General features: G+C 40.8%; 1 protein-coding gene and 1 long non-coding RNA gene across 4 annotated transcripts in view; both read right to left on the bottom strand.

The window, feature by feature from the left end:
• Positions 1-1,378: 1,378 nt before the first annotated feature.
• The window catches only part of epb41l5 (erythrocyte membrane protein band 4.1 like 5), a 33,627-nt gene continuing 7,771 nt past the window's right edge, over positions 1,379-27,234 (bottom strand). The window contains exons 3-26 of one of the 3 annotated variants that reach the window (XM_034574800.1): positions 26,570-26,674; positions 25,354-25,396; positions 25,110-25,188; positions 24,475-24,519; positions 23,933-23,985; positions 21,099-21,219; positions 20,512-20,599; positions 20,135-20,223; positions 19,945-20,014; positions 17,751-17,920; positions 16,843-16,976; positions 16,581-16,599; positions 15,919-15,964; positions 15,488-15,603; positions 8,427-8,581; positions 7,742-7,839; positions 7,418-7,552; positions 7,201-7,268; positions 6,230-6,352; positions 5,395-5,476; positions 4,904-4,984; positions 4,342-4,404; positions 3,942-4,081; positions 1,379-3,160 (exon numbers count right to left, since the gene is read on the bottom strand). In XM_034574800.1, the coding sequence (XP_034430691.1) occupies positions 3,091-3,160; positions 3,942-4,081; positions 4,342-4,404; positions 4,904-4,984; positions 5,395-5,476; positions 6,230-6,352; positions 7,201-7,268; positions 7,418-7,552; positions 7,742-7,839; positions 8,427-8,581; positions 15,488-15,603; positions 15,919-15,964; positions 16,581-16,599; positions 16,843-16,976; positions 17,751-17,920; positions 19,945-20,014; positions 20,135-20,223; positions 20,512-20,599; positions 21,099-21,219; positions 23,933-23,985; positions 24,475-24,519; positions 25,110-25,188; positions 25,354-25,396; positions 26,570-26,674 (2,193 nt within the window). In that variant the 3' untranslated portion in view covers positions 1,379-3,090. The remainder of the gene's footprint in view (positions 3,161-3,941; positions 4,082-4,341; positions 4,405-4,903; positions 4,985-5,394; positions 5,477-6,229; positions 6,353-7,200; positions 7,269-7,417; positions 7,553-7,741; positions 7,840-8,426; positions 8,582-15,487; positions 15,604-15,918; positions 15,965-16,580; positions 16,600-16,842; positions 16,977-17,750; positions 17,921-19,944; positions 20,015-20,134; positions 20,224-20,511; positions 20,600-21,098; positions 21,220-23,932; positions 23,986-24,474; positions 24,520-25,109; positions 25,189-25,353; positions 25,397-26,569; positions 26,675-27,234) is intronic. The other 2 variants (XM_034574801.1, XM_034574802.1) reach the window with 2 other exon arrangements.
• Positions 13,001-14,536, bottom strand: LOC117755215. The gene is made up of 2 exons (XR_004612564.1): positions 13,919-14,536; positions 13,001-13,536 (listed from the first exon to the last, which is right to left on the bottom strand). It is a non-coding gene; the product is annotated as an uncharacterized LOC117755215 (long non-coding RNA).

Below are 27,234 nucleotides of genomic sequence, written 5' to 3'. Positions count from 1 at the left end.
TACGGCTGTTCTGAGAACAGAAAGACAGAGTTGGACCAAAAGGCAGATCAGAGAATCAGGAATGTGTTCGGTCTGGTCCATAACAAACATGTAGTCGTTCATTTGTCTTGTTTTAAAGGGAACAGTTGATTTGTTCCCGGTGATGAAACAACCGAAAAAATGATGAACTGTTCATTTGTAGGAAAAAAAAGAGCGAACCGTGTTTTGAGTATCACTTATCATTGGCACACTTCCTCTAATACAGACCCACTCTCACAAAGAACCTGATTACAGACTTTCCTGAGCTAACGAGAGAATGATCTCAGACCTGGCTGTGATTAAAAGATTTGGGGAAAGTAAAACCAAGGAGGGAAATATTCACTGAAATCCTGTTTCAGTCTGTGATGATTCAGTTTGTGTAGATTTCACATGTTTCATAGAAAGGATCCACTTCATGTAGAGCAGTTAATTTAAATGCAGCTCCAGAGAAGCCGGATTCAACAGGGCCCACGTCTGTTGAATGCTTTACAACTCTATCAGTTACACATATTATTATAAACTGAATTGTTACAAGAGGAAAATCATTTGCTCAACTCTCCCCCCCCACTAAAGAGGTAAAACATGGTTCTGTGCTGCCATCATGTGGTCAAACTGGGTAACATACAGTAAAACGTCTGTTCGTCTCACTGGGACATTTGAACAGAACAGAACCATTGCTCATGTTAGCAGCAACAACTGTACAAGTCAAAATGTCTCTGCAAAAAGACCCGGCACTGTGTTCATTTGTTGAAAATAAATTTGTAATTGTCATAGACTGTGTATTATAATGTTATCTCTAAATTAAATTGATATAAAAATCAACTGTTCTATCCCCCTTGGTTCAGCTGATTTCTTAATTAATCCTTTATTCAGCCCAAATATTGCAAACTGTGGTGTCTTATCCTGCCAGATGTGATTTTTAGGGTTATTCATTATTTTAATGGTTATAAAAATGAATAACACTGTAACTGGACCTTTGGTGACTACACTAAAATAGAAGGGCTCCCAGCGAGTGCATTCTAACGCGAAGGCTAATGCTATTTTTTAAAGCTCCTATAAGTTAATGGGTTGTTCCTTGGCTCATATCCCACCCTCCCACAAAGTTACAAGAAAATGGGCTCAGTAGATTTTGTGTAATCCTGCTAACAGCAATAAAAACATAAGGTAACTAACTCAGATCAGAATATCACTTATCACTTTTTTTATCCATCAAGTGATCCAGGTTATTGTCTCATGGCTCATTTCTCATCTGGTCCAGAGAAAAGTAGAAAGTCTGATTATCTAGTGAATCCAACAGTAATAACAGAAACCATTTAAACACGACCGGAACAATAAAGTAATGAATAAAAAAACAACTGACTCCTACTGTAGCAAAGCTTTACTGAAAGATGATGAAGGTATTCCAAGAAAAAAAATATACAATAAAAGTTTATATAAAAATGCATTTGAGATGTCACAATGTGTGCCCCCCCCCCCATTCAGTTTGATCAGTAACACAGTTCCTACTTCTTTTGTAATTAGAAAACACCTCGATGCTGAAATTCTCCCTAGCGCGTAGTAACAATACTGCCAACGTCATTTTCAGAAAAATAATATATATAGGTCTACTTCATATCTACAGCCAGGTGGCGCCATTACACTGACGATACATTGCAACTGAGCGCTACAACACTTGTGGACAACACGTAATATTCGAACAATGACACTGAGTAGTAGCATAAATAACTGTCACGGCTAAGAAGACAATGTCAGAGAGTCGGCTTCCCTTGATGGAGACGTAACATCGTACTAACAAAAACTACAGACAACTTGAACGAGGCTCCACACTCACGTAGCCTATGTGGTTGTTTTCTTAGAAATGCTACAACTCTACCATTTAGGAGTCAGTGTGACAGACTTCATTAACAACGTGTAGAATTAGGCCTCAATTACCCACATGTACAAAAGTTCTCCTCCAGGTTTTCAACGTATCAGCAACAGAAAGTGATAGATTTGTTCTGTGGCATCTCCAGCATTGGTGAGATGACACATTTTGAACACGCTCATTTACATAAGGCAGGGTAATAGCTACAGCATGTTAATACTGGCAGTCACCATCTATAAAAGGATGGAGATACTGTCTAGTGTCCACGATGTAATCCAGCAATGACATGTGTTGCATTTAAAACTAATGTGGGGGAATAAAAATCCAGTCATGAGAGAAAGTGTTTTGAAGAGAAAAACTAAATTATAGGACAAAAATGTTGAAACTTCATATTAAAAACCCATGAGGGGAGTTTGAGATGTTCGTTCCCTCGTAACTCTGGAACCAACATGTGCAGATTTCAAATAAAAACAGCAAAAATAGACACATTTAAGAGCAGGGTAAAAAAAAAAGAAATGTTGATCATCATCATCATCGTCCAAGAATTCTTTCAAGGTCCAGTGTTGCCGCAATTTTTATATCCAGTGGAAAGTTTCACATGTAGAATTGTCTGGGTTTCAAAAAGGGAAAAAAAATATATTGTAGTGTGCTACAAGTTCAGTACAGCATCATATCCACGTGTTTCATCTTGTGAACAGTCCAGGGGCCGTTTCATCTCTTAGAATCAACATTTCTTTTTTTTTAAGAGACGTGTCTTTTCAGTCCTGTATCCAGTGTAACGCAGCAGCTGTACGTGTGAGCTCAGAGCAGGGATCCAGTGGTTTAAAACAAGAGAGGAGGGATGGAGGAGCAGCACTAGAAGAGGCAACCTACCTGCTTTTATACAATGTACCTCCCAGGGTGATAGGATTTAAACTCTACAGGGAAGTGGTGCTGGTTGTGAGACTGAGGTCGGGTGGAGTGGATGGATTACAGTAAATGGCAGGTCGCTAACAGAGCTGCTAAATGTTGTGTTAATCAGTTTACAAAACTAAACGTTGTGTCAGTGTGGGCACTGGACACTGTGGTGCCTGTCAGCTGCCTCCTCCTTCCTGTAGTCCTCTCAGCCCACAGTGTTCAGCACACCCGCTCCAGCTGTCCTGTGTGTGTGGATGGGTGACGGGATGAGACGGGGGGGGGAGCGGTCGCGGCGGCTCCTCGTTTCTTCATCAGAGCTCAGTGGTCAGGAGACCTCTGGGTTTGGCCGCATCGTCCGAGGCTGGCGGTTGACCCCCAATGCTGTGGGACACGGGGGGGAGTGGCAGGACGGTAACATTATTGCATCAGGGACAGAGACTGCTTTTAACCCCAGTTAAGACCACCTGCCTTTAAAAGTCGTTGGATTGCTGCGTAGTTCACACTACACGACTTGCTGTCTTGTGATCGGGAGCCTAGCAGCGGTTGTCCCAACCCGACTCTGATGCAGTTAATAAAAGCTACTCAGAGTTTCTGTTACTCTAACCCATGGTTATTATTATTATTATTATTATTATTATTTCCCTGAGTACAGACGTGCAGTATAAAAGAATCAGGGGACACCTCAACACTACATGAACCTTCACCCTGTCCTGCGCTCTGATTGGCTAGAGTTGTCGCAGACTCCAACAAGCCAGGCTCTGTAATCGTGGCAACTGCTGATTGACTGAAAATCATGTCGTGTGAACTAGGCTTTACCAGTGCAGACATTAAACACACACTTGCATGATCATTAAATTGTTATGAACATGTTGGTTCTGGAAAACACTGCATTCAAAATAATAAATCTACAATTATAAAACATACAAAAGAAAACCTATGATTAAGAACAGGTTAAATAATCAATCAGGTAAAACGTCCATGTGGTCAGGTACATAGCTGACATCATTCTACATATGCATGTTCTCAGTTCTCACTGTGTCCAGTGACATAGTTTCATATGGGGATTATAGCTAAAGGAAGCATTTTCTTGTTTGGCCAGCAGGGGTCAGCATGCTACAACACCTGGAAAACAACCTGTTAAGTGCGTTGGTTCAGATTTTACCTGGCGGAGTTGGTGTTACGTGTGTGAGCGAGGTGGGGGAGGGCTGGGGTGAGAGCAGCTCCCCCGTCTGCAGGGAGAAGAGGGGTGACCTTAGCATGGGGGTCAAGGTCGAGCAGGCCGTTAGTAAAGACGCCGGGATGCTGCATTAGAAGGGGATGAGGGAGAAGGCAGGAGGTCAGTTTCTACAGAGCCTCTACATCAGCCAACGTGTTCAGCAACTAGGCAAAGTGTTAAAAACAACCTGGGACAGTTTAGGGGCAATGAACACAAACCGATAGAATTAACTACACGTCACAACCCTCCGAAAGATTATGAAAGAACATGTGGAAAGTAAGAAACAGGTCGACACAAAGGCCAGAGAGAGAAGAGACTGAGGACTGAAGAGATTCTGAGCACTCACAGCAGTTGTTGGAATAATCCAGCGAGGTGTGATGACGGGTTTTGGCTGCTGCACTGGTGGTAGCTGGAACAGGACCAGAAAAACGTAGTTACCAATTTACATCGCTGCATTTAATTCTTGTTCGACCCCAGATCACTGACACACAGGTGTTTTGATAAATGTTACAACAAGCACATACACACACTCCTTTTTCTACTTCTACTTATATACGTGTAAATACTGTAAATGTTTGTCATCATGTGTCTGAATGAGGGTGAATAATTGATCTGGTGGTTAGACCCAGTTTGTCTTGAGCAATGGGCCAATATGTGTTTCTTGCTACTGTCAGAAAATGGAAAGTAAGTTCCCCTGAACGCCGACTTTGGGAAAATTAGGGGAAACTGAAACATCGCCCATTTTCCCTGCGGCGCAGCTCCATGAGAACGTTTATGTGACATATGAAGTAGTTCCACTGAAAATAAGGCTCCCTCGAAAGCCACCGTGTAGTTCAAACACTGGTTAAATTTAAAATCATTGCAGCCATTTCCAAACTGCTGCACATACATTGGGGGCTGGGACTTACTGCAGGAGTTGGGTCGGTGAAGTCGATCAGGTTGTCAGATAGCGGCGCAGGGTTTGACAGGTCTACTTCCTCTGCTTTAACCTGTTGGATGACACAAACACAGAAATATAGAAATCCTGTATTCGATGATGAGTTCACAACTTCCACATGATACTGTAGATCAAGTAAGGGCCACACAAACAACCTGTGTACATCTGTATTAGACAGAAACTAGCTCAGGTTGAAGAGCTGTCAGAGTGACACAGGGTGGCTCCTTAGTTTCCTCCATGAGTCTCATCATGTGAGGACAACAGGATGTAAAATGCACCTGAAGCCTCATAACACTACAGGTAATGTTATTCGAGTTCCATATTGAATAATCAAATAGGACAATATTTGTTCTCCAGCCCTCAAATACTAATAACACTTAAGACAAGGATTCAATTATTTATTGTGACAAATGTAAGAGAGTAACAGAGTCGTAACTATATAATTATGAATAAATATGTTACCTTCGGAGCCGAGCCTTCGCCAGCAGACTCTGACGGCATCTTGGGAACGGAGGGGATTAAATCTTCAGCTAACCTCTCGGCACTGATGAGCAGAAAAAAGAAAAAGATGAGGATAAAGAATTTCAGATTTCTGTTTGAATTAATTAATACTCACACATGTTTTCAAATTATTTGTTTTGCTCGACCAACAGTTGCTATGGTTACAACAGTATTAAAAAAAGAAAAACAAAACATCTGCACATGAGGTTTGAGCCAGATATACTGGATATCTTTTCTTGATAAATACCTTAAAAACTTTAAATTAATATCAAAAATAGTTGCTGATTAATTGTGATTAATCCATTTTTGGGGATTCTCCAGACTATAGAAGAAGAACAGCCTGAGCAGTGTTAAGCATTTACTGCATCTACGAGCCTGGAGCCAAATTGTGTGAGTTGAATTGTCGGGTCAAGCGTCTGTATTTTTCATCATTCTAATGTAAACAGCAGCAGTATCCAGGTAGATCTCAAGTCATGTGACGCAACGCACCCTGACCCGTACACACAAACATGCAGTACTCAGACATGCCACCAGATGTCAGCAAAGACCATAAAGAACAAGCAGCACCTTTGTGTTCTGTGTACTACATCAGTATATTTCAATCTTAATCCACGACGTCTCTTTACAACACATCAAAATGAAATACTAGCTGTGGTTTTCATTTCTCATTCTTTCTGTGACTGTTTTGTGCTCTGCAGTCATGAATAAACACAAGATTATACCTGGCTGACATATTATCTAGTGTTGTGAACATACAAAGCAAAAGAAAAGAAAGTGCATCAGCAAACACACTGACCTGGCTCCGGCTGACGAGACCAGTGAAGCTGGCTTCAGCAGGTCCCACGAGTCCTGGGTGTCAGGGCGGCTGCTAACGGAGAGAGACGAGTTACTGCCCAGTCGCCCTGTGCCCACATTCAACCTGTAGGAAGACAGCATGTAGGTTTGTGCCAGAGAAAATCTACATATGTAAATGTTTGCATGAAATATTCAGTCTGATTTAGAGAGAAAAACCTAATCCGCAATATAATCATCATATTATCTTGCTTCAAGCTGTATCACCATTTCAGAAGTAATTTATTTTTATCCAGGTTTTATTGCAAATTAATTTGTCTTTCGTCTCCTCAAACCACATCTTGATGCCTCGTAAAAAGGGGAAACTTGAACAAAAAATTATGAGCAACAGCTTTTGCCAGATCTAATGTGTCTGATTCTCCAGTTTGACCGAACAACAGTGTCCAGGAGAGAGAGAGAGAGAGAGAGAGAGAGAGAGAGAGAGAGAGAGAGAGAGAGAGAGAGAGAGAGAGAGACTCGCCTGTTGATCTGTACGGCGTCGCTAATACGGATGAGCTGCAGGTGATGTAATGTTGTGAGCTATGCTAATAATCCTCATGAATATTCAAGAGGTTAATCAGCTCTTGCAGCGGGGATTATGAATCCGTGATTGGCTGAGACAATGCGATGACAGTTGGTATGACTCAGGAGGATGGAGGAGGAGGAGGAGGAGGAGGAGGAGGGAGGCCCAGTTTTAAAACAATGAAGCACAAGCACTAATGGATTTTTGTCCTGTCCTTGTTCGCTCTATAATGACTTACTGTGCTCGACCAACTTTAAAGGAGGAGTTTTTGCAGGAGTCATGCTACGAAAATAGAAATATTTTGCATAGTTTCATAGTCAAATTTAAGAGCTATATAGCAGAAACATTTTCTTATAATTTCTTATAACACTCAGTTCACTCAACTTGTAATAAAAAGCAGTTTGAGGTCTCACCTGGCAGAAGCTTCCTGCAAGTTACAGTTTTTATCTCCAACCATTACGACGTGTTCCTCCACAGGCCCCTGCACAGAGGTCCACAGAGAGAGATCAGTTAAGTGGTTAAAACACTGCAAAGTAAAAATGCTTTGATCATCATCATGTGAAAATACTGTAGCTGTATTTTCTCAGGGGTCTTTCTTCCTCTCCAGACAAGAGGAGTCCTGTTCCTCACCTTCAGGGCAGCAGCCTCAGCTTGTGCTTTTAGGATGTTACTCTTCAGATCCTCTGGGGTGCGCAGTGGAGTGACAACGGGACTACTGCCTGCGCTGCTGAGGCCACACTTCTCTGTGAGCTTCACCACGTCCTCCTGTTGGAGCACGGTCACAAGGGACACACATAACGTGAGAGGTCTGAGGATACATCCTAAACAATCAACCCAGAAATAACCGCAAATAAACAGTTTTTGATTGAATCTGCCTGTGCAGGTTTGGCTCAGAGGTTTACACGTGTTACCTTCTAAAGATACAAGGGCTTTCATTTTCAAAAACACACGCACCTGATTGTTCAAGGCCAAATTGACATTGACGTTATTTCTCAGTGGAGCAAGAACTGGACTGTTCTCCAACTCCAGCTGCTTCAGACGAGCTGCTGCTTCTGACGAGACACATAAACAGGATTGAACACACACCAACTTTATTTTAATCTTTTAGTGCATTTACAATATAACTTGCACAGGATGCTATGTTTTCATCTGTGTTTGAAAAACTACTGAATTGATTTCCACAAATGTTTGTAGAGGGGTGGGGCATGATCCGAAGAAGGATAAAGGATAAAGAGGTGGATTAAAACAAATTCTTTCCCCTTTCATTAACATGGGGAGTTAGGACATTACCCCTCTGAGTGCCCTTCTAATTAACATTATCATTATAATAACAAAACAAGTTAAATTTGTCCCCTTTCAAAATATTTTTCTTATGTTGACTTATTATCATGAACCCCATAATCAGCTGATTTGCTAATAACGGACTTAATGTACAATACAGAACAATGTGAGAAGAGGCAGAGCAGTTGTTTAAGATATCGTGGAGGCAGGAGTGAGTCAGAGTGGTTGTTGTTAGTTTCCGATACACTACAAATACACAACAAACCACCGGCCTAATATATTGACAGGATTAGTGGTGGATTGGTCTCTAAAACGCTATTTCAGACCGATCCCATTGTGTTACATTCTATAACCTCACCAGCGAGGCTGAGTGGATCCTCTGCTGCGACGCTGGCGGCAGCAGCGTAGGCATTGCTCGGTCCGGCCTCCTCTGTGGCCGTCACCGTGGGAACAACGGGAGCCCCGAGGACATCATCAATGCAGGTCTCCATCAGGTCAGCAACCACGGGCCCACTGCAGACAATAACAGGTAGAAGAGGAAGGTATGAAAGAAGCTGCAGGTGAAGATGCTGGTTTGATAACAACTGTATTTTTAATACAAACACAAACACAAACAGATATGATGGAGGGGGTGATGCAAATGTTTAACCAAAACTGTAACAGAAGAATTGAGGTTCACACAGCTGTACAACTTACCGGCAGCATCCATAAGATATGAATGGGCTCTGCAAAGAACTGGTCCATGATAGTGTATCAGAAGACATCCGAGAATGAAACCAATTTCCCATCAACAACCAACAAAATTAAAATAAAACAAATAAAACAAAAAGAAACGTAATCTCCATTTTGGTTAAGGATAAATAGATATGAAAAAAAAAGATTGTCATATATCTAAAGTTATGAGCATCCACTGTAAATAATTGTTATCAAGAATAAGAAGAAAGTACAAAAGCAGTGGCTGTACTTTCTATCAGAAAGATGTGGCAGATGTAGCTCTCAAAAAACAACAAAACAAAAAAAATAAACAATGCCCAAAACCAGATGTCCTCTCCCGAGGTAAAGGAACACTTCATAGAAACATGCTTCTGCCAAAAGCAATAAGTCTGCAAAGCAGGTAATAACTTTTGTGGGGAATAATGTGATGCAATATTCTCAGAATTTGCAGTGTCCCGAAGCAAAACATTTTCTACACGGGTTTTGGTGGAAGCTCCTTCAGCAGCCCAGTTATTACCTCATATTTCTGTAGCCTGAAGACACAGTGAAGCAGAGTAGTGGTGGTGTGCATACAGCCTGGAGAGAGCACCACACTTATGTGAAGAAAGGGAAAATGCTCCGCCAGAGGACTCGCAAACCAAACATATAAAGTGCTCCCACATGTTCGGGAAATCTATTAAGGAAACAGCATGGACAGTGAGGATGTATAAACCTCTGATGTGGGCAATAAACACATACCAAGGATGTAAGGCCTCCTCCCAGACAAGCACAGAACTGTATTTAGTTTTCATTCACTTCTCATACATGAGTATTTATTTACACCAGTTACACGACTCACCTCCTCCTCCAACAGTTTTCTGACAGAAAGTCTGAGAGTAGTTACAAAGCAATGTTAAAAGGAAATACTAGAAAAGTGTAAAAATGGCAACAGATTTCACAGAGTGAATGAAAAGAGAGATTTTGTGCACCTGCAGTCGTCAAGGCACAACTCGAATGACGGCAAAAGACGATACACAATAATAATCAGTAAATGTTACATACTTAATCAAAATCCTGGTAATCCTTCTGTAACAGTTAAAGATAGGGTTGGTAACTTTTTCCTGAAACACTTTTTTTTATTTATTGAAATCCTCTTCACGTCCCAAAAGCAATCAATAAGTCATCAGTAAAAAAAAGGCTCCTGTCTGTGGCCCTCACAGGATTCTAATAAACAGTGGCAGGCATACCTGTCTGTCACTAACCAAATTGCCTGTGCTCACCCTGTCCGTGCTCTCACTGCACATGACCAGAGTCTAAAGCCAGAGAGACAAACACCACTGCAGCTGAGACAGAAGCTAGTGAGCGAGTCACAGAAGAGTCCTTTTGTAAGGTTGTTCTAGTTCATGTGTTTCGGGGGGCGAGGATTTGATGAGTGGGCCGATGGGAGGAGGTGGGATGCATCGGTCGCATATTTTCAAAGTGTAGTTTTTCCAGGATTACCAACCCTAGCTTTAAGTAGGAGAAAGGATAAAACATACTTCAAAGATGCTATTTAAAGCTACACACTCTTCTGTGACAAGAGCAATCATGTATTTATATCTATGAAATGATTGGAACACAGAAGGTGTACATCCTTTGGTCACAGGTTTGTTAACATTTAACTAAGCAAAACAACATCATGAAATTATCTCAATTGTGTGGGATGTGCAAGAAACAGCTATGCAGAGGCGTAGCTGAGGTGTAGTTAAGAATTCATAGGATAACAACTTGGACACGCTGCTTGGATTTATCAGCCAAATCCATCATGAGCTTGACAGCTGGCTTATTTGATCAAAACACTCAACAGATAAATTAATGTCTGATTCACTTGGGAAAATATTTTAAGGGAATTATATTTCTACCAAGAAGTTGGATGAGAGGGTCAAATCAATTTCATTTGTGAGTATAGTGTCCATGATGTGACAAACAATAATGTGCAAAATGTATGTACTTGGAAATGTATGAAATGCACCTTTAATAGAGCCAAGTTAGCAAACTATCAGCCCCTGGTTTTTTTTTGTGTTAAACTAATCTAACAATCTTGGAGACACATTTCTCGACAGATGAGAAAAATATCAACCTTCTGATTCAACCTCCTTTAAAACCAGAGCAGCAGCAGATCCATGAAATGTGCAGAACAAATTAAATACGAAAGAGAAAAAACTAATTATTTTCTTATATAAAAAAAATCATTTGGTGGAAGTCATGTTTAGAGTATTACAAAAACATTACGTTATTTTAAGAGTGTGACAAAGAAGTAGAGCGTGGGCCTAAACCCTCAGAACTATGTGACCTATTGTTTCCTTTCAGAGTCGAGAGTAGAGCTGAATTCCTGCCCCTCACAATGACACCATCTCACCCCAGCCACGCAGTTTCACTATGAGGTTAGGAGAGAAGGTCAAGAGGAGGAAAGGGGGAAGGAGAGAAAGGAGAGGAGAGTTAATAAGTATTGAAAGTGACGAACTGGAAAAGGTGGAAGAGAAAAGTAGGTGAACGGAGCAAAGGGAGATGAAGCTTTTCAGACACGGCTGTGGAACGAGTATGAAGGAAAAAGTGGAAGGAGATGAAAGAGACACTGAGAGAGCAGATTCAAGTGTGACTGCTTGGAGAAGTGTCACTAGTGTTACTAGACTTCAGATCCTAAGACATATGGACATTCACGCCAAGCGTTTTCTTCAATGTGACAGTCACTGCTTTCACAGCAGGAGGTTTTCATGGGGCGAGCCACTGCTGTGTCATTCCCATTTATAAGTGTGCTGTCCAATTCATGTCAGTACAGACGGGGAGACTGTCGTCAGGTGGTCAGATCTGCCAAACTCCTTTCGGGGAGATTTGATGAGAGATGAGCAGGGGGGATGGAGGATGGAGGGAAGAGGAGACCTGAGGAGAACAGGGTGGAGGAAGACAAGGGGAAGAGGACAAACAGGAGGAGGGGGTTTTAGGAAATGGGGAGTGAACGAGAGACGACGTAAACCATAGAGTGAGACTGGGGGATGAGATTATATGCAAATGACAGAGGGGGTGAGAAGATAAGAGATAAATGCAGCTTATTCAACACAATGGAACAAGGGAGGAGCAGAAGGGAGGAGCAGAAGGCAGAGCAGAGAATGTGTGGCAGCAGGTAGCTAATAAAGCAACAAAAAAAAAAGGTATAATGATAAATAAAAACATTAGTATGAAAGATTCATTCTTGTAATTAATTGGACATGCAAGCTAACTAGAGATGTTCTAATAGCAGCAGCAGAAATCCCTTTGATACGGCTGAAAAAGTCAAGTCAGGCACAGGCAAGTTTGCAAATCTATGTAGCGATCCTGAACCACACCTTTTGTATTTATTAGTTTTACCTGAATAAAACTGCAATGTTTTTTTCACGGAAATCACTTCTTCGCCGCTCAAAATCAGCATTTCAGGAGTACTGCAATATATTTGTGATGGTATGATGGTCGAACTAGATCATTTAAGAAGATCTATGACGTTCATTCTCTGCATGTATTCATTTTCAAGTTTAACCTGAGCCAGGCCATAAATCAATGATAGAATTCATTACTTCCACACAGGGTTAGTAGTATAAAGCTGTTATAATACATTATACAAGTTTTCTTTTTTATTATTCACTTTTAAGGAGAGTGAAACGGTATCGGAGCATCTCAAAGGTTAACTCTGTTTGCTGTCCAGCTTTGATAAACAGTGTTTCTTAGGGATTTTCTACAGCTGTGTCAATGGTGATGGATTTGATCTTTTTTATATGACATCATCTGTCCATTTTAAAGCTCTATCACAAAAGCGTTGCTTCAGGGGACATGAAACCACATGAATAAAACCGAGGGTTGTGGTGGGGCCAGCGGTGTCAGGACACTGAATAAGCCTCACAACGTACACTACACTGCTTCTGCTACATTGTACACTGGCGTGCAGACAAGTGTTGTGACACGAACACTTGAGTCAAGTGAAGTGGACTAGATGTCTCTGGCACGTCTGAGATGTGGCTTTTCACCTCCGATGGCGGAGGTTTGATGGCCTATGTCAAATCTGGGTTCTTATAGTCAGTGCTGGAGGCTTTCATTCATGCTGCACTACTGGGAGAATAAGTGCACGGCTTCCCACTGACACTTTAAAGCAGTGACTAACTAATGTGATGTGACTACATGGTCAGCAGATTAACTTCTGTGTCTCTTCTTAGCAATACAGATGAGAATTTGTTTTAGCTAGTTGCAAAGACATTAAACAAAGACCTACTTACTCTCACTGATGATCATTTTACAGAGAGGAGGAAAAACTTAGAGGAATGAGAGGTGAAGGAAAGAGAGACGACAGATAAAGGAACAGCACTATGGGAGTTTTTAAATGGGACAGAAGCAGCTTAAAGACGTAAGCAACATTGTGAATAGGACAAAAATACAAAAAGAAAAATATTGAGTTTCTCAATGGTGGAGTATATTAAAAATCATTTTTGTTTACAATTATAATTGATAGATTGGCATTTATTAACATTTTATTAAGGTTAGCTGTTTTAAATGATAATTTGTTATTTTGATTTTATAAGTACGATTTCCTCTTGATTTAAAAAGTGCAATTCACTCTGGTCACTGATTCGGATATCACATGCTATTTGTGGTCAGTAAATATAAATGACAGATACACAGATATTGAGATTAATTGCTCGTGTTATCTGAATGAAAAGCTGAAGGTTGCAAAATCAACATTGTACTAAAAGCAAGATGTGGCAGGAGAAGAGCTCCACAGATTATTCCGAAGCATTAGTGATGAAACTGTCTCTTTCAAAGCTTCCTCCTCATGTCCACTGGGTCCAGTGTACACGGTTTCTATGGGTTGATGGTATAAACAAGAGGTGATAAAATACACATCTCTCAGGACTAGTGTCAGTGTTGCTTAGGTGGGTTATCATATATTAAAATATCGCGGCCCTTGACTGTTAAGCACAATAATGAATAGTTTGTTTTAAATCTTTACAAATATCAGTAGTTATGGATTAATCTGTATTTACAGCATTGTGAGGTCATCATGCTGTCAATGAACTGGCCTTATCTGTGAACCTGCTATTCCGGGTGCAAGTCAGTATTTTTTTTTCTAAAATTACTAAAAGTCCCATTTTCTACATAAATGACCGTCAATCCTCTTATTGTAGCTGACCAGAAATGTACTTTACTAGAAACAGGATCAGCCTGAGCTGTAAATCTGGATGAGCCGTTCATGCAGAAGCCAAAGTAGCCTGGTTAGGAAAATAGGAATATTTACATTACGCTGAAAAAAAAACAAAACACATTTAGGTGAGAAATATAATTTTTACTGTTTCGCTACTTATAACTTATATCTTACAACAAACTTACACTAATTCTTAAATACTGTTTTAACTATTTCAAACTTTAGAAGATAAGTAAGCAGGTTCACAGGATGCAAAGTGTTAAATGAAGTGAAAGGAGAGAAACCTCCACACGCCCCGATTTCTTGAACAGAGCAGATCCAAAGCAAGAAATCATCACGTAACGGATTCATGATGCCAAACACAAGATCCAAGCTGAATCATCACATCCTACCCTGCACCGATTAGGTTGAGATTTCATGCTGATCAGAAATGAACAAACATAGAATCAGAGGAGACGAATGCACTGCAAGGCAGCCCCTTTTTTACTAAAAGCCAAAATCACGGAGCCCGTCACCGCACAGCGTTTGATTTGTTAAAGCCAGCGCAACAGCAAGATTCAGTGCTGGGTCGTACCTACCTGACCAGGCTCCAGACAAGACCAATTACTCCTCAGTACATGTTAATACTGGAACACACAGGGGGACATTGCAGGTTTATAACTGAGGAGCTTGCATTCAGGGAGGTTTACAATCTGAGACCACTTTGGGACCACAAGGGAAAGTGGAGTTAGAAAAAAAAAAAAAGGGCTAAAATATAACAGAAACAGAGAGAACCATAAGATGTGAGAAATATGTCATAAATATGTCAATCCGCAGCCCGTCACTCTTAACTGTCACTATCAGTCAGTCAGATATTTGTCTAAATGCATTTATTATCACACCATTGTGTTTCAGAGAACACCTCCCCATAGCATCACAAGTACAAGTACAACCTGTATATCATTGCACAATCGCAAAAAAGAGCAGGCAAGTATGAAAGGGACACAGGAACAAATAAAAAACCTAATATCTCTTTTTCTCTACCTCCACACCTCCTCCTTTCAGAGTCTTCACATTGTTTTTAAGGTTGCAGCCTTATGTGAAAGTAGTTAAAATTGATTCTTTCAGGTCAGTTTTTCCAATTTTTCATATATCAGCAAAAAATATCTATGCTTTGTCATCATGTGTTACTCAGTGTGTAGAGATGAGGGGGGGAAATGAAGTTAAACAATTGTAGCATAAGGTCGAAACATAATGAAATGTAATAACGTGTCTGGATACTTTCTGATTGCACTGAACCTTTCAGCATCCAACAGGGATCAGCCCTTCCCTTACATGGCCCTGTGTCTTGTCAGCTGCCACTGGCGTATGACAAATTGACTGTCATTCAATTTAAAACGTTGATTCATCCTCTTTCTGAACTGTCTGTCTTAGTAACAAGGGACTGGAGAGCATTTCAACAAATAAAAACAAAACAAAATGAAATAAGACACGCTGACATTCAGAAGAGAGGACTATAAAACTCAAATTAACAATGAACAAACCTCCTTTTCTCTACTCCAGGACTCCTGGGCAGGGACTCGATTTCCATTGGTCCACAGACAGAAGCAGCCACTGGGGTGACCACAGGAACACTTGACCATGCACCTCTGGTAGGAGCCTGAGGGGGAAAAGACAGAATTATATTAAACAGAGCAACACATTTTGGGAGTACAGAAGGAAATAGACAAGATGTGTTAAAGGGATAGTTCACCGAAAAATATTAATTCACTCATTATCTGTTAACTATCCCTTTAAGGCACTAATATTTCCAGCTGTTTAACATTTGCAAACTGCAACTGGTCACACAGAGGAACTGTTTCCTATGTACTGTCCATCAGAGTTCAAGAACAGCCTGAGTCTCTTGTGCTGCTCGGTTTTGTTTCCCAAGATAATAGAGGAGGGATTAAAACAATGCAGCCGTTTTGCTCCTCACCTTGTTCTCCTTGTTGGAGCTGACTCCGTTGCCTGAGGAAGGAGCTCTGAGCAGAGAAGGAAATGGAGATTTTAATCAAAAAACTCACAAAGCACCAAGACATAAACAGTATATATGGATTTATAATGAAAATAAACCACCTGCTGTCGGTCTTTGGACAAATTCATGGTAATACTTTTCCCATAATGCTTTTTTTATTAAGTCTATCAGGGTGCCTGTGAGCCAATTAGCAAATCCCCATCAGTTTTGTTTTGTTGCTTCAAAGTACTGGCATTGTCGGAGTGTAGGTTTGTCCAAATGGGTGTGAAGAAAGTCAGAGGAATGTTTATCATCATTACTATGCTTTGAGTCAGCTGGTCCCAGGACAGATTAACACTACCACTGACATCATGACTTTAACATACACACACACACACACGGCTGCTGCTGTAACATGATTATAGCCGAGCTTAATGGTGCGTGTGCGTGTGTATGTTAGAGACACAGCACTGTAAGCAACCATGCTTAAAAGGTGTGGAACACACAGAAGCTAGGCTTCTACAATTGTTGTGGTTAACCTTAAATTACAACCTGAATTTAACCTTTGCAAGAAGGATGAGACAGAAAAGGTCATTTTAAAAGACAATTACACAATCATGTAGTATAAACATCAGTGTACTCACTCCTGTGTGTTGAATGGTCCTGTAAAAAACAAAAAACAGACAGACTGTTATAAACAGAAACATATCAAAATGAGGAGATTAATACATGTTTTAAAATGTATAGATGTGTGTAAGTTTATATCATGATAGACTATTTCTTCATGAAAGTGTAATGTTCATAAAAATATAGATATTCTATGTATGCATGTGCTTTTCTGTGTATATTTGTCCTCTGTGATTGTCATGTATACTGTCAGTACATTCCCATGTGCTGGTTTCTTACTACGAGTGTTGTCCTGACCTCCATGACCTCTGAGCTGCATGGTTCTCCTTGAGTAGCGTCGACTAGGCCGTCTCTCAAAGGAGGCTGACCGCCTCGCTTTGTTGGCCTTGGTCGTCTGATACTCGGTTTTTCCACTGGTAACACAAACAAAGTCAAACACATAATTTATACTTAAAAACATATCTATTTATTCCTAGTGTGCAAGTCAAGGTAACCCTGGTAATTCATTCAATACAATAGACAACCTTCCAGGATTATTTTTTGCTAAATCTTATTTTCTTAAAAACAACAGGCGTTGTGAGGACCACTGCTGAACTCAGGACCCATCCAGGCGATAACCTTCTATTAACAACAAACCCTCTAACCTCTGTGTTAAACCAACATTACTGCCAGTGCTTATCCAACTGGGTAATGTTTAAACACACAGAGGAGGGAACTAGCTGGCGACTGCAGCATGTTGACACTGAGTGCCTGGTTTGAACCACTGCAAGTATCAGTGTGTACACATGTGTGGGGTTTGTATGTACAGAGGAATGATACTGTAACACACTAGGTTAATCTCTGTTGGTGCGTTCATTTTGAGATGTGGAAAGGCAGATTGCAAATGTTTTTTTGCAAGTTCAAGTGATGAGTTGTGCAATATTAAAAAGGGCTCACATTATATATCTCATGTTTTACAATTGTGCTTAAACTTTGACAGTTTTTGTGTTGATTGGGTCACATTTTATATTTACACTGTTATTTGAGCAGCACTGGAAACGAGGCTAAACCTGACCATAAGTCATTCATTCACAACAAACTGTGTTACTGTCGATATGGGATTTATATTATGAATCTAAAATTCAGAGAGAACTTGCACATTCAGAAGCATCCTTCACCCCTGACCTGCCCCAACGTCCAACTGTTACCTGTATCTGAAGCGTGATCCCATGCGTATGAAGCCGGAGCTCGCAGAGTTCTTCTGCACCGGCCCTCTGAGCCTGAAGAAAGCATGGTGCTCCACGGCGCACTTCCACAGGTGCTTGCAGGCCTTGGGATGGTCCATCCTGAAGACAAAGGTGTGCTCCTGCTCTTTACCCTGACAAGGATTGGCACGGAGTTAGACGTGGGTGACACAGAGAAGAGGACTTGGTCTCAGTAGAGTAACGTCTCATGTGAGCATCTCCAGTTGGAATAGAACCCTCACCCACAGCCTGGTGTAGTACAATCATCTACTGTGAACTATAACAAGTTCATTTCAAAACAAACGGGAGAATCATTTGAAATTAGCCCATGTGCTAATTCTTTCTTGTGGAAGGAGGCTGATATGTGAAGAATGAATGGCTGCACTATAGTGTGCAGGTAATCTGATTTTTAATTGCAAAGTAGACGAAAGTCTGACTGACACCACAGTCAGCTGCAAAACCTGCACTGCCATTCCAGAGTCACAGTCACATTCTTTTAGGGATGTGGTGATTGGGGGTTGTAGTGGGCGCGTAAGGAAAAGACCAAAGAAAAGACCACTAAAGAACATGTTGAACATGACTTATCATAAAACTATGTAAACAAAAATAAACAAAGAAGGGTTAGGGTTAGAATAAAAAAGAGGTGAGGGTGTGTGTGTGTGTGTGTGTGTGTGTGTGTGTGTGTGTGTGTGTGTGTGTGTGTGTGTGTGTGTGTGTGTGCATCTCCCACAGTCTCAACCTCTAGAGTTTGATTGGTATATTTACAAATTCCATTTCAGTCTCCACCACCAGTCCAACATAGTTCAGTTCAATCAAGGTCAAAAAAGGAAAAAAACAGATACAACAAATATAATCTGTTCCAGGTTTTACCGTTAAACCCTGATAAACTAAAAACTCAGGAAAGTAAACAGAAAAGAGAAACGTCTGTGTCGCACTCATGGTACCGTCGATGGTGAAGTCGGTCGGTCAGTCGGGCAGATGTCGGGCTCCATAGAGAATACAGTATAGACAATCCACCAGATGAGTTCCTGCTGACTCCGGCTTTGGACATGAGGTGTCTTTCTATCCTGTCAGATTGATCTCAGATCCTCACATGCTCTAATAGATCTAACATAAAGTTTTACAGAGAGCTGAGACCTGCAACAATACGACCCAACCACCACGATGAATTCGAAAGTAAGACTTGCTCCCACAGGTCCAGTGGAGCCAGAGAGCCAGAGGCAGACAGACATGCTCACGGACACACTGTGCATTCCAACTGGCCACCTGTCCCTAAAAACTCTCTTTAAGATGTGTTACCTTCTACACATTTTGCACAATTTACTTTAATATGTGCAAAAACTGTGAGAAAAGTTTGACAAGAATCACAGCTCGTCTTTTCTCCCTCGGTTTACTAAAGCTCCTGCTGCGTGCGCGTGTGTGTGTGTGTGTGTGTGTGTGACAGACAAGAATCTTGTCAGAGGTTTTTAAAAATGTTCTGTGCTTGTAAAAAATGTACAGTAAATTTATGTGGTGACAAAGCTACATACATTATATAACTGTTTAGGACAGAGTTGGAAGGTGAGACGTGTGTGTGTGTGTGTGTGTGTGTGTGTGTGTGTGTGTGTGTGTGTGTGTGTGTGTGTGTGTGTGTGTGTGTGTGTGTGTGTGTGTGTGTGTGTGTGTAGGAGAATGGTGCATACCAGAAATACCAGAGGGGCATGCTTCTTTATTAACCTCAGTCAGACCTCCAGGATGGGCATAAACAGACTATGTTCCTCTCATATACACTAGCCTCTGGGTACAACAATACAAAGTCTTGTTTCATTACGGTTTGGAGCAAACCTCTTTCAAGGCTCAGGCACTACTTCAGACAAGCTTTTATTATGAACAAAGCAAACGCTGTATGTTCATTCTTTCTCTTTCAAGTGATTAAACATGGCTCGCGTGGTCTACAGTTTGTAAAATATGATGCAACACGTTTATATGTGGTGAAACTGAAAACTATTGTTCACAGGAGGAGCCTTGGTATTGAGTGTTTAAAATACAAACTATGAATCTTTCTGGCCCTGTTTGCGACAGATAAGTGTTCTAACTAGGTACGGTACATATAGAGCATAGATAGCATTGTTCTGTATTTTTAACATTCCACTGTACGGCAGTGTCTGCTAACGCTCACCTGTTCGTCATCCTCCACGACCACAAGTGTCAGTTTGCTCTTCTTGAAATCTAGTCGGGTGATTTTGGGCCTAAAGCAAAAAAAAAAAAAAAACATACAGACACACACACACAAAAAAAGGAATTATTAAAATGCTTTTATAAAGTATTGAAATAAACATTTCAGTTAATGAGGTCATGACAAAATATACCAGAAGAAGAGGCCGATCTTAGTTTCTCCTTCAAACACCAGAACTCCAGTGGGTGTCAGACCCAGACTGTACTCATTACCATCTCTCGCCTGCAGGACAGAAGGGTAGGAAAAGAAATTAAAGAAATCAATCTTTAAACACACAGAGGCTGTGATCTGCTGTGGACTGTTTTCTAAGATTCAGTCAGGTCGACTAGTCTTAATTTAAATTTAGAATTATCCCTGATTATGACACCATCACATATTCATGTCTTTATGAAGGTCAATTCCTGCTTCAGATCTCAGCTCTGCTATTGATCAACTCCATGTATGTGCATCTATATGCATGTGAAAGCAGATTGAGGTTATAAAGTCCATGCTAGTGAGACAGTCACTTACCTGGACCATGTGCATGTCCACTCCATACATTTCAAGCCACTTTGCTTTATTCAGGTAGTTGATCTCAGCTTGGGCCGGAGTCTGACCTCTGAAGGAGAGGAGGGAAAACAGAGAGGAGATTTAACAAAAGAGAAGGAAAAGCCAATTTTCAACTGCAGCTCTGAGCAGAGAAGATGGAAAAATCAATGCAATGTACACAGGAGATAAAGTCCAAAACCAGACGATCACACTTCAAGTTCACCAGCTGCCTCTGTCTCCTCTTCCAAAAAACTTTGACAGCAGGATCTCTACTTGCATTTAAGTGATGTGATTGGCTAGTGCCTGTGCTAAAGAATTTGTTTGAACGTGATTTGATTAGCTGGAGCCTCCGCTGCCTCATGAAAGGTTGAGCTCGACTCAGTTTCTAATGCACGCTGTGCAAGCAACGCAACACAATGGAACCACAATTCAGATCGGCAATGCGTGACGTCACCTATTCAAAGTGAATGAGCAGCAATTTCGGGATCTGCTTTAGATCCCTCTTCATTAATATTACGTTTAATTGACTGCCCACTCATACGGGACTTTAGTTATAGTGAAATGCTTACCTGCACTCTTTCCATCCGTTATATATAGCCAGCTCCACGTCCTCTGTTTGGTTGGGGACGAAGCGAAATTCTGTCACCAGGTCCACATTGTGCTCTAATGGGTCACAGTCACCTAGCTCAGCTGAAAACACACAGACAAATAATACGAATAAAGTTATAATAATAAAATAAAAATACTTTTCAGTTCAAACCCTGAGCAGAATATGTCCAGATGATGAGCAGCTGTGTTGAATGGTTGAAGTCATGGACGGCATGCGACTGTACAGTTTTATCTAATGAACTGTTCAGAGTACAGTTCAACTAAAGACTAAGTATATTCTTAAAAAATCTCTTTATTGTTGTTAAATGTTAATAAAACCCTCACTTTCAACCTCTGGCAGAAAAACACGTGTCTTATACTGCGGTTGTAGGAAATAGGAATCCTATTGGACAAAATGACAAACCAACAAACCCTCCCTTTATTTCCCAGTGCATAAAGTTCTGTGTAGCATCAGGTCAGGGACTGAACTCTCTGGACAAGAGGCCATAGATTTTATCGGAGGAAAAAGCGAAATAAAAGGGAGGGTGGGAGGACAGGCAAAAAACATAAATCTCCACTAGATAAGAATGAGAATAGTATGTTGAAAACAACACAATGGGGAAAACCGTATCTCTGCTGTGTAGAGAAATTGGACAGAGACTGAGATGTCTTGGCTCTGATCGTTTGAGTAGATAGGAGACACGAGGACTCGCTGGGAGCTCTTCGCTGTTTAGTTAACCCAGATGTGAGCGAAGATTCAGGATACAGAGGAGGGAAAAGGTAATTTCATTCTCTCCCTGTCCCAGTAAATGTCAGTGGACTAACAACATAATTCTGAGAAAAAAAAGGAAGACAAAGGGAGAAAGCTCAACTGAGGGAAAGAGAGAAGACAGAAAGCGTACTGGATTAGGGGGCCTCTGAAGAGGATGGAGCACTAATGAGCTGGCATTTACCCCACAGTGACTGTGTGTGTGTGTGTGTGTGTGTGTGTGTGTGTGTGTGTGTGTGTGTGTGTGTGTGTGTGTGTGTGTGTGTGTGTGTGTGTGTGTGTGTGTGTGTGTGTGTGTGTGTGTGTGTGTGTCTCTCTCTCTCTCCACAGGTTTGTGCACGCAATCCCATTTCATAAAATCTCTACTGACTCATTCTTTGTTCCTCTGATGCAGGACTCTTTATGTGGCTCTTGCAGGTATATTCCTCATTTAGCAGTAAATTGTGAATACTGCTGTAGTAAGTCCCATCAATATCTGCTCCATTAATGCTTTTGCAATATAATGTAGGCCCATGTAGCGGAGTGGAGACTATTCCTGCTTTTATACACAGGTTTGACTGACACAATTCAAAAAATAGATAAGGAACAAACAGTGGGATGTATAAAGGTGAGGATGGTAGAATTGGATGGAAGAATTTCACTGTCCTATTAAAAGTATTAAAATACATTTCCCCAAGTAACAGGTTTTGATTTGATTAGCTTTGATTAACAAAATAATTTAAGTCATGGTCACATGATTAAGTATCTGTCCATTTTCAGAAAGAAAAACCCAACTACACCTTTTCCTGGTAGCAGTTGCGCATTTCACAGGTTATATAATCAATACTCGCTGCCACTAGATGTCACACTGAAACAAATATCTTTGAACAAAACAAATCCTTTGTTAACCTCACTGTTCCCAACAAGATGTTGCCGATACAATCTATCTGTGTTGATGAGCCCAATGAGAGCAGCTTCTAACACAAAATCATCAGCATCGTTGTAAGATGTTGTGATAATAATATGAATAATAACAAATCTCTGTAACACAGCAGGCAGTGTCGAGCTGCCAGGTTCTACTCACAATGAAAAGCAGCGTATTACTCACCGAGCCATTTAGTCCATATTTTAAAAAAGCCTGAGAGAGGCAACAGCTCACCGCTTAAGTTCTTTTGAAAGTCTGAGTTTATCCCGCCCCCCCTTAATGTTGTATGGGAAATCACTTCTCAGCCACATGTGTCAGCAATTTCATTCTCCACCACTCCATCTAATGCTACATCCCTCCTCTGATTTGCAATCGTATTGTAGCGCAGAGGTTTGTGTGCGTCAGTGACTGCAGCAGCAGCAACGTTGCCGGGAACATCACTCAGAGCCGATGGTGATTCACATCGACAGCATGACTGGTTTGAAAAAGATCAAGGAAAACTCCTGGGGAGCAACAACACAAGGGTCCATTCCCGCAATTGGACTTGAGAGAGCGCATGGATCTGATTGGTGGGCACCTTGGCTATACACAGCTCACATGAGAAGTGGGGAACGTCATTTTATCAGCTCAAAGCTACAAAGTAAGGGAAGGGCCTGGGAGTAGTGTGTGTTGGGCGTGTGTGGGAGGGATGTAACAGATTTAAGGTATGCGGACAAAAACAAACTAGTTCTTAGAAAAAGGGAAAGGTTCAGTGCAGATGGAAAGACTTCTTGGTATACAAGCATACAACCGCTTGTCAATCAATCAATCAAATATTATTTGTATAGCCCATTTTCATAAATCACAAGTTGTCTCAAAGGGTTTAACAAGGTGTGACATCCTCTGCTCTTAACCCTCAACCCTCAACCCTACCCCCCAAAAAAACAGAGAGAGCTTGTGTGACTCACACCACACTAACTGGTTCTATACTTTTTCTTGACAGGCATTTTGGGGCTCAGTGCAGCAAAGACAGCAGACGTCTCAACTCTGTAGTGCAGCTTGCACTGCAATAAAACACGACACTGGGAACGGCAGGTGTTGCAGAGGTGATTCCAATTACCAAAACAGAGTTGGAGAGGATCCTGGATACCTGCTGTGCTTACCCTGTAACGAGAAGGCAGCCAACTCCACCGCTGTTTCAAACGAACATTCGAGCCTGAAAACACAGACAGATTAAAATTAGGAAACATTGACACAGGCCATCAACATTCCCCTCTGACCGTCACTGAGACCCACTGGACTCTGCCACTTCCTATTAGTGATCAGCCTGGATACACACTCAGCATGTGTTGAACAAAACAGGGAGCAGATACCAAGAACTCCAAAATGAAACATGAGAAGTTCAAGTCATTTTTTTATCCGACATCTTCATGATTCAAATAGTTTACACTATTGTTAAATGTAATTACTAATGCATACCACAATATACCACAACTGTCGGCATGACTTAATCTTAGAACTGGCTCCACAGGCGTCTAACGTGCTGCTGTCAGGTCTATTGCTGGCAGGTTGGAGAACTGATGTGCGTCATAATTTAATGGATAATATTTCTGTCTCTCTCTTTCTCTAACTGAACATTTATTGTCACTTATACATTGACACCACCATAATATTGTGTGAGTTGTATGAGGTGATAATTACTTACTTGCCACTGAGGATGTCTTGCTTTAATTGTAACACAAATAGGTATCTGAAAGTAAAACACAACAATACACTTGAATATAGTGATGTTTTACTTAATTTGACAGTTCTATGGGATAAGACACAAAAACATTGATCATGTTGAATCCTGTACAATGTAACCTTTGTTGACTGACTGAATCTTGGCCTGATATCCTAAACGAAGGCATGGTTGCCAAACCTTGATGTCAACAGAAGATCCTGACCTTTGGCTTAAGAAACAACCTCAACCAGAGGGGGAGGAACCAGCCACAGGTATGAAGAGAAAGATCAGCTTCCCATTGGGCTGCATATTACAAACCAACCTTTGTGTTGTGTACCAGGCTCTAAGCATCAAAGTGTGACAATACTGTTAGAAGTTTGTGTCTCCTTCCTCGTTGTCAGAGTGGGTTTGCAAAATTGCCACAACAGATCTGAGTGAATTAATTTAAACCTCAGTCACAGACATTCAGTGATGAAGTGCTGCTCCATGGCTGGTTCATCCGAACACACTGACTTCTGAAGGTTTATAAGATTAGGTCAACTTGAGGTTTTGCTTAATTTGTACACAAGAGAAAGTGCGCTACAGTCGACAGTTTACATTTGAATGTCTTAACTCACCTGGTGAGCTCCTCGTGCAGGTTGTTGGGTTCTGAAGAGTAAAACTTCACTCTCAAGTGAAGGCAGTAGGGTGGACCGACTGAAGATGAATAACATTATCAGGTTTAACAAAGCAATTAGCAAACATGAAGTTATAATAACCAAAGTAACAGGATGAAGAGAAATTGTCAAATACATATATACATATAATTATGTATGTTTTGGGGAAGATAAAGAAAAAGGGTAGAGCCCAGTGTTTACTTACTTTTCACTTGCTTTTTGATACTTTTCGTAACATCGAGCCAATGCTGAAACAACATGAAGGTTAGCAATTAAAAAAGTACAATATCTTCAGAAAGGTGTAGTTTACTATCAAAAATATTCTAATTATTATGGCAGCTTGGATAATTGATATGCATCAGTCATAATTTAATGGATATTATATATATGTCTGCCCAAGAAAACACAGCATCTTCAAGGTTTAGTAAAAAAAAAAAAAAGATTATATAATTATTACCAAACAGCAACACTGCATTTATTTTATGAATAAAAAAAGAGTAGTTAAGTTAATGAAAAGTATAAATCAGGAAGGTCCTGGGAGGCGTGTGCGCACATACACACACACAGTAATTCTGTGAGGCATGAACAATGTCAAGGAGAGTCAGGGGTGTGTGTGTGTGTGTGTGTGTGTGTGTGTGTGTGTGTGTGTGTGTGTGTGTGTGTGTGTGTGTGTGTGTGTGTGTCTAAGTTAGAAAAAGATAACAGAGGAAAACGCACACTCTAGTCTACTCTCCCCCACATTCCTTATTTCAGCCCTCTCTCTCTCCCTCTCTCTCTCGACTTCATATGCTCTCCCACTCTTTTGCTCTCTAGCTCCACTCCTCTCCTCTTTGTCCTTCCCTTCTGCTTCATCTTCACTCCCACTGGCCCTGCGTACTTCCATGGCCTTCACAGAGGATCAGTGTGAAGGAAGCAGACCAGTGACTTTAAACACTTTGTCTTAGCGCACGGCCTGACTCCCAAAACATTCCCATAACCAATCCCTTTAGCCCATTCACGGAGAGGGAACGTCCCCGTCTCAAGCTTCTCACCAAGTGGGTGAATGGTGGACTGACACTTAAAGTCTGGCTAAGAAGTGGCTGCCTGAAACACTTAGTGAAGCATTCAATAATAACTTAACTCAAACGAATTTCCCTAAAGTAGATGAGTACACACTGTATGTGATATTTCACCCTGTTTTTTTAAATAGCATCAAATAACTTAATTAAAACCAAACTTACAAGAAAAATGTATCTGACATGTACTTTGACCCAAGTCCCATAAACTAACATGGAGGAGATGAGGGGTTTGACCAATACTGCAGCCAGCCACTACAAGGGGACTAAAAAAACGTAACTTTTCAACCCAACATACTATGGCATGAGAAATAAAGAGTATAGGATAACAACAGACTAATGGGTTAAGTGCATCTCCAGTCTTACCGGCACTTGTGCGGAGTCCATGAAGCGCAGTCCGAAGTAGTCTTTCTCTACGATGTCCAGATGATACATGATCTGGTCAAACAGCTCCTCACCTTTGGCTTTTTTCTGAGCAGAGAAAAACACACAAATAAACAGAGGACTTAGAGATCTGATGGACAAATTGCCTCCAGAGTCATGGACAAAAACACAGTTTGAACTAGAGACATTAAAGGAAAATTCACAGTCATGCATTGTCAACACAAATAACTTGATGAGGAAGTTAAGATGAGTGTCAGGTTGGTTAATATATCAACCATCTGTAGTCGTAAAGAAACTGGCATCCCAAACCTTAAGGTTACATCACAACGTAAGAATGTTCATCATGTTTACAGTTGTAGATGCTTAACATTCTTCTGAGAGAATAATATCCAGAAGGTACGATGGATTAAAAAAATCTAATAAATTCGCAACCTTTATGATGTTTGAGATTTCTGTTATGTAAAATAATTTAACAGATTCATGTCAATTTATATGTTGATTACCTTTTTGATTAATTGTCTTTAAAATGTCAGAGGAAGGTGGAAAAGCCCTCAAATCCCCACAGCCCAAAATTAAGACATTTGTCAAAAATAGTTTCTTAAACATTTTCTGCTGTTCGATTAATCATCGAAGCTCTGAAATAAAGT

This window comes from Hippoglossus hippoglossus, chromosome 21, assembly GCF_009819705.1.
Source record: "Hippoglossus hippoglossus isolate fHipHip1 chromosome 21, fHipHip1.pri, whole genome shotgun sequence".
Lineage (NCBI taxonomy): Eukaryota > Metazoa > Chordata > Actinopteri > Pleuronectiformes > Pleuronectidae > Hippoglossus > Hippoglossus hippoglossus.
Note: the sequence above shows the minus strand (reverse complement) of the source record. Positions and strands in the feature narration are given on the sequence as shown.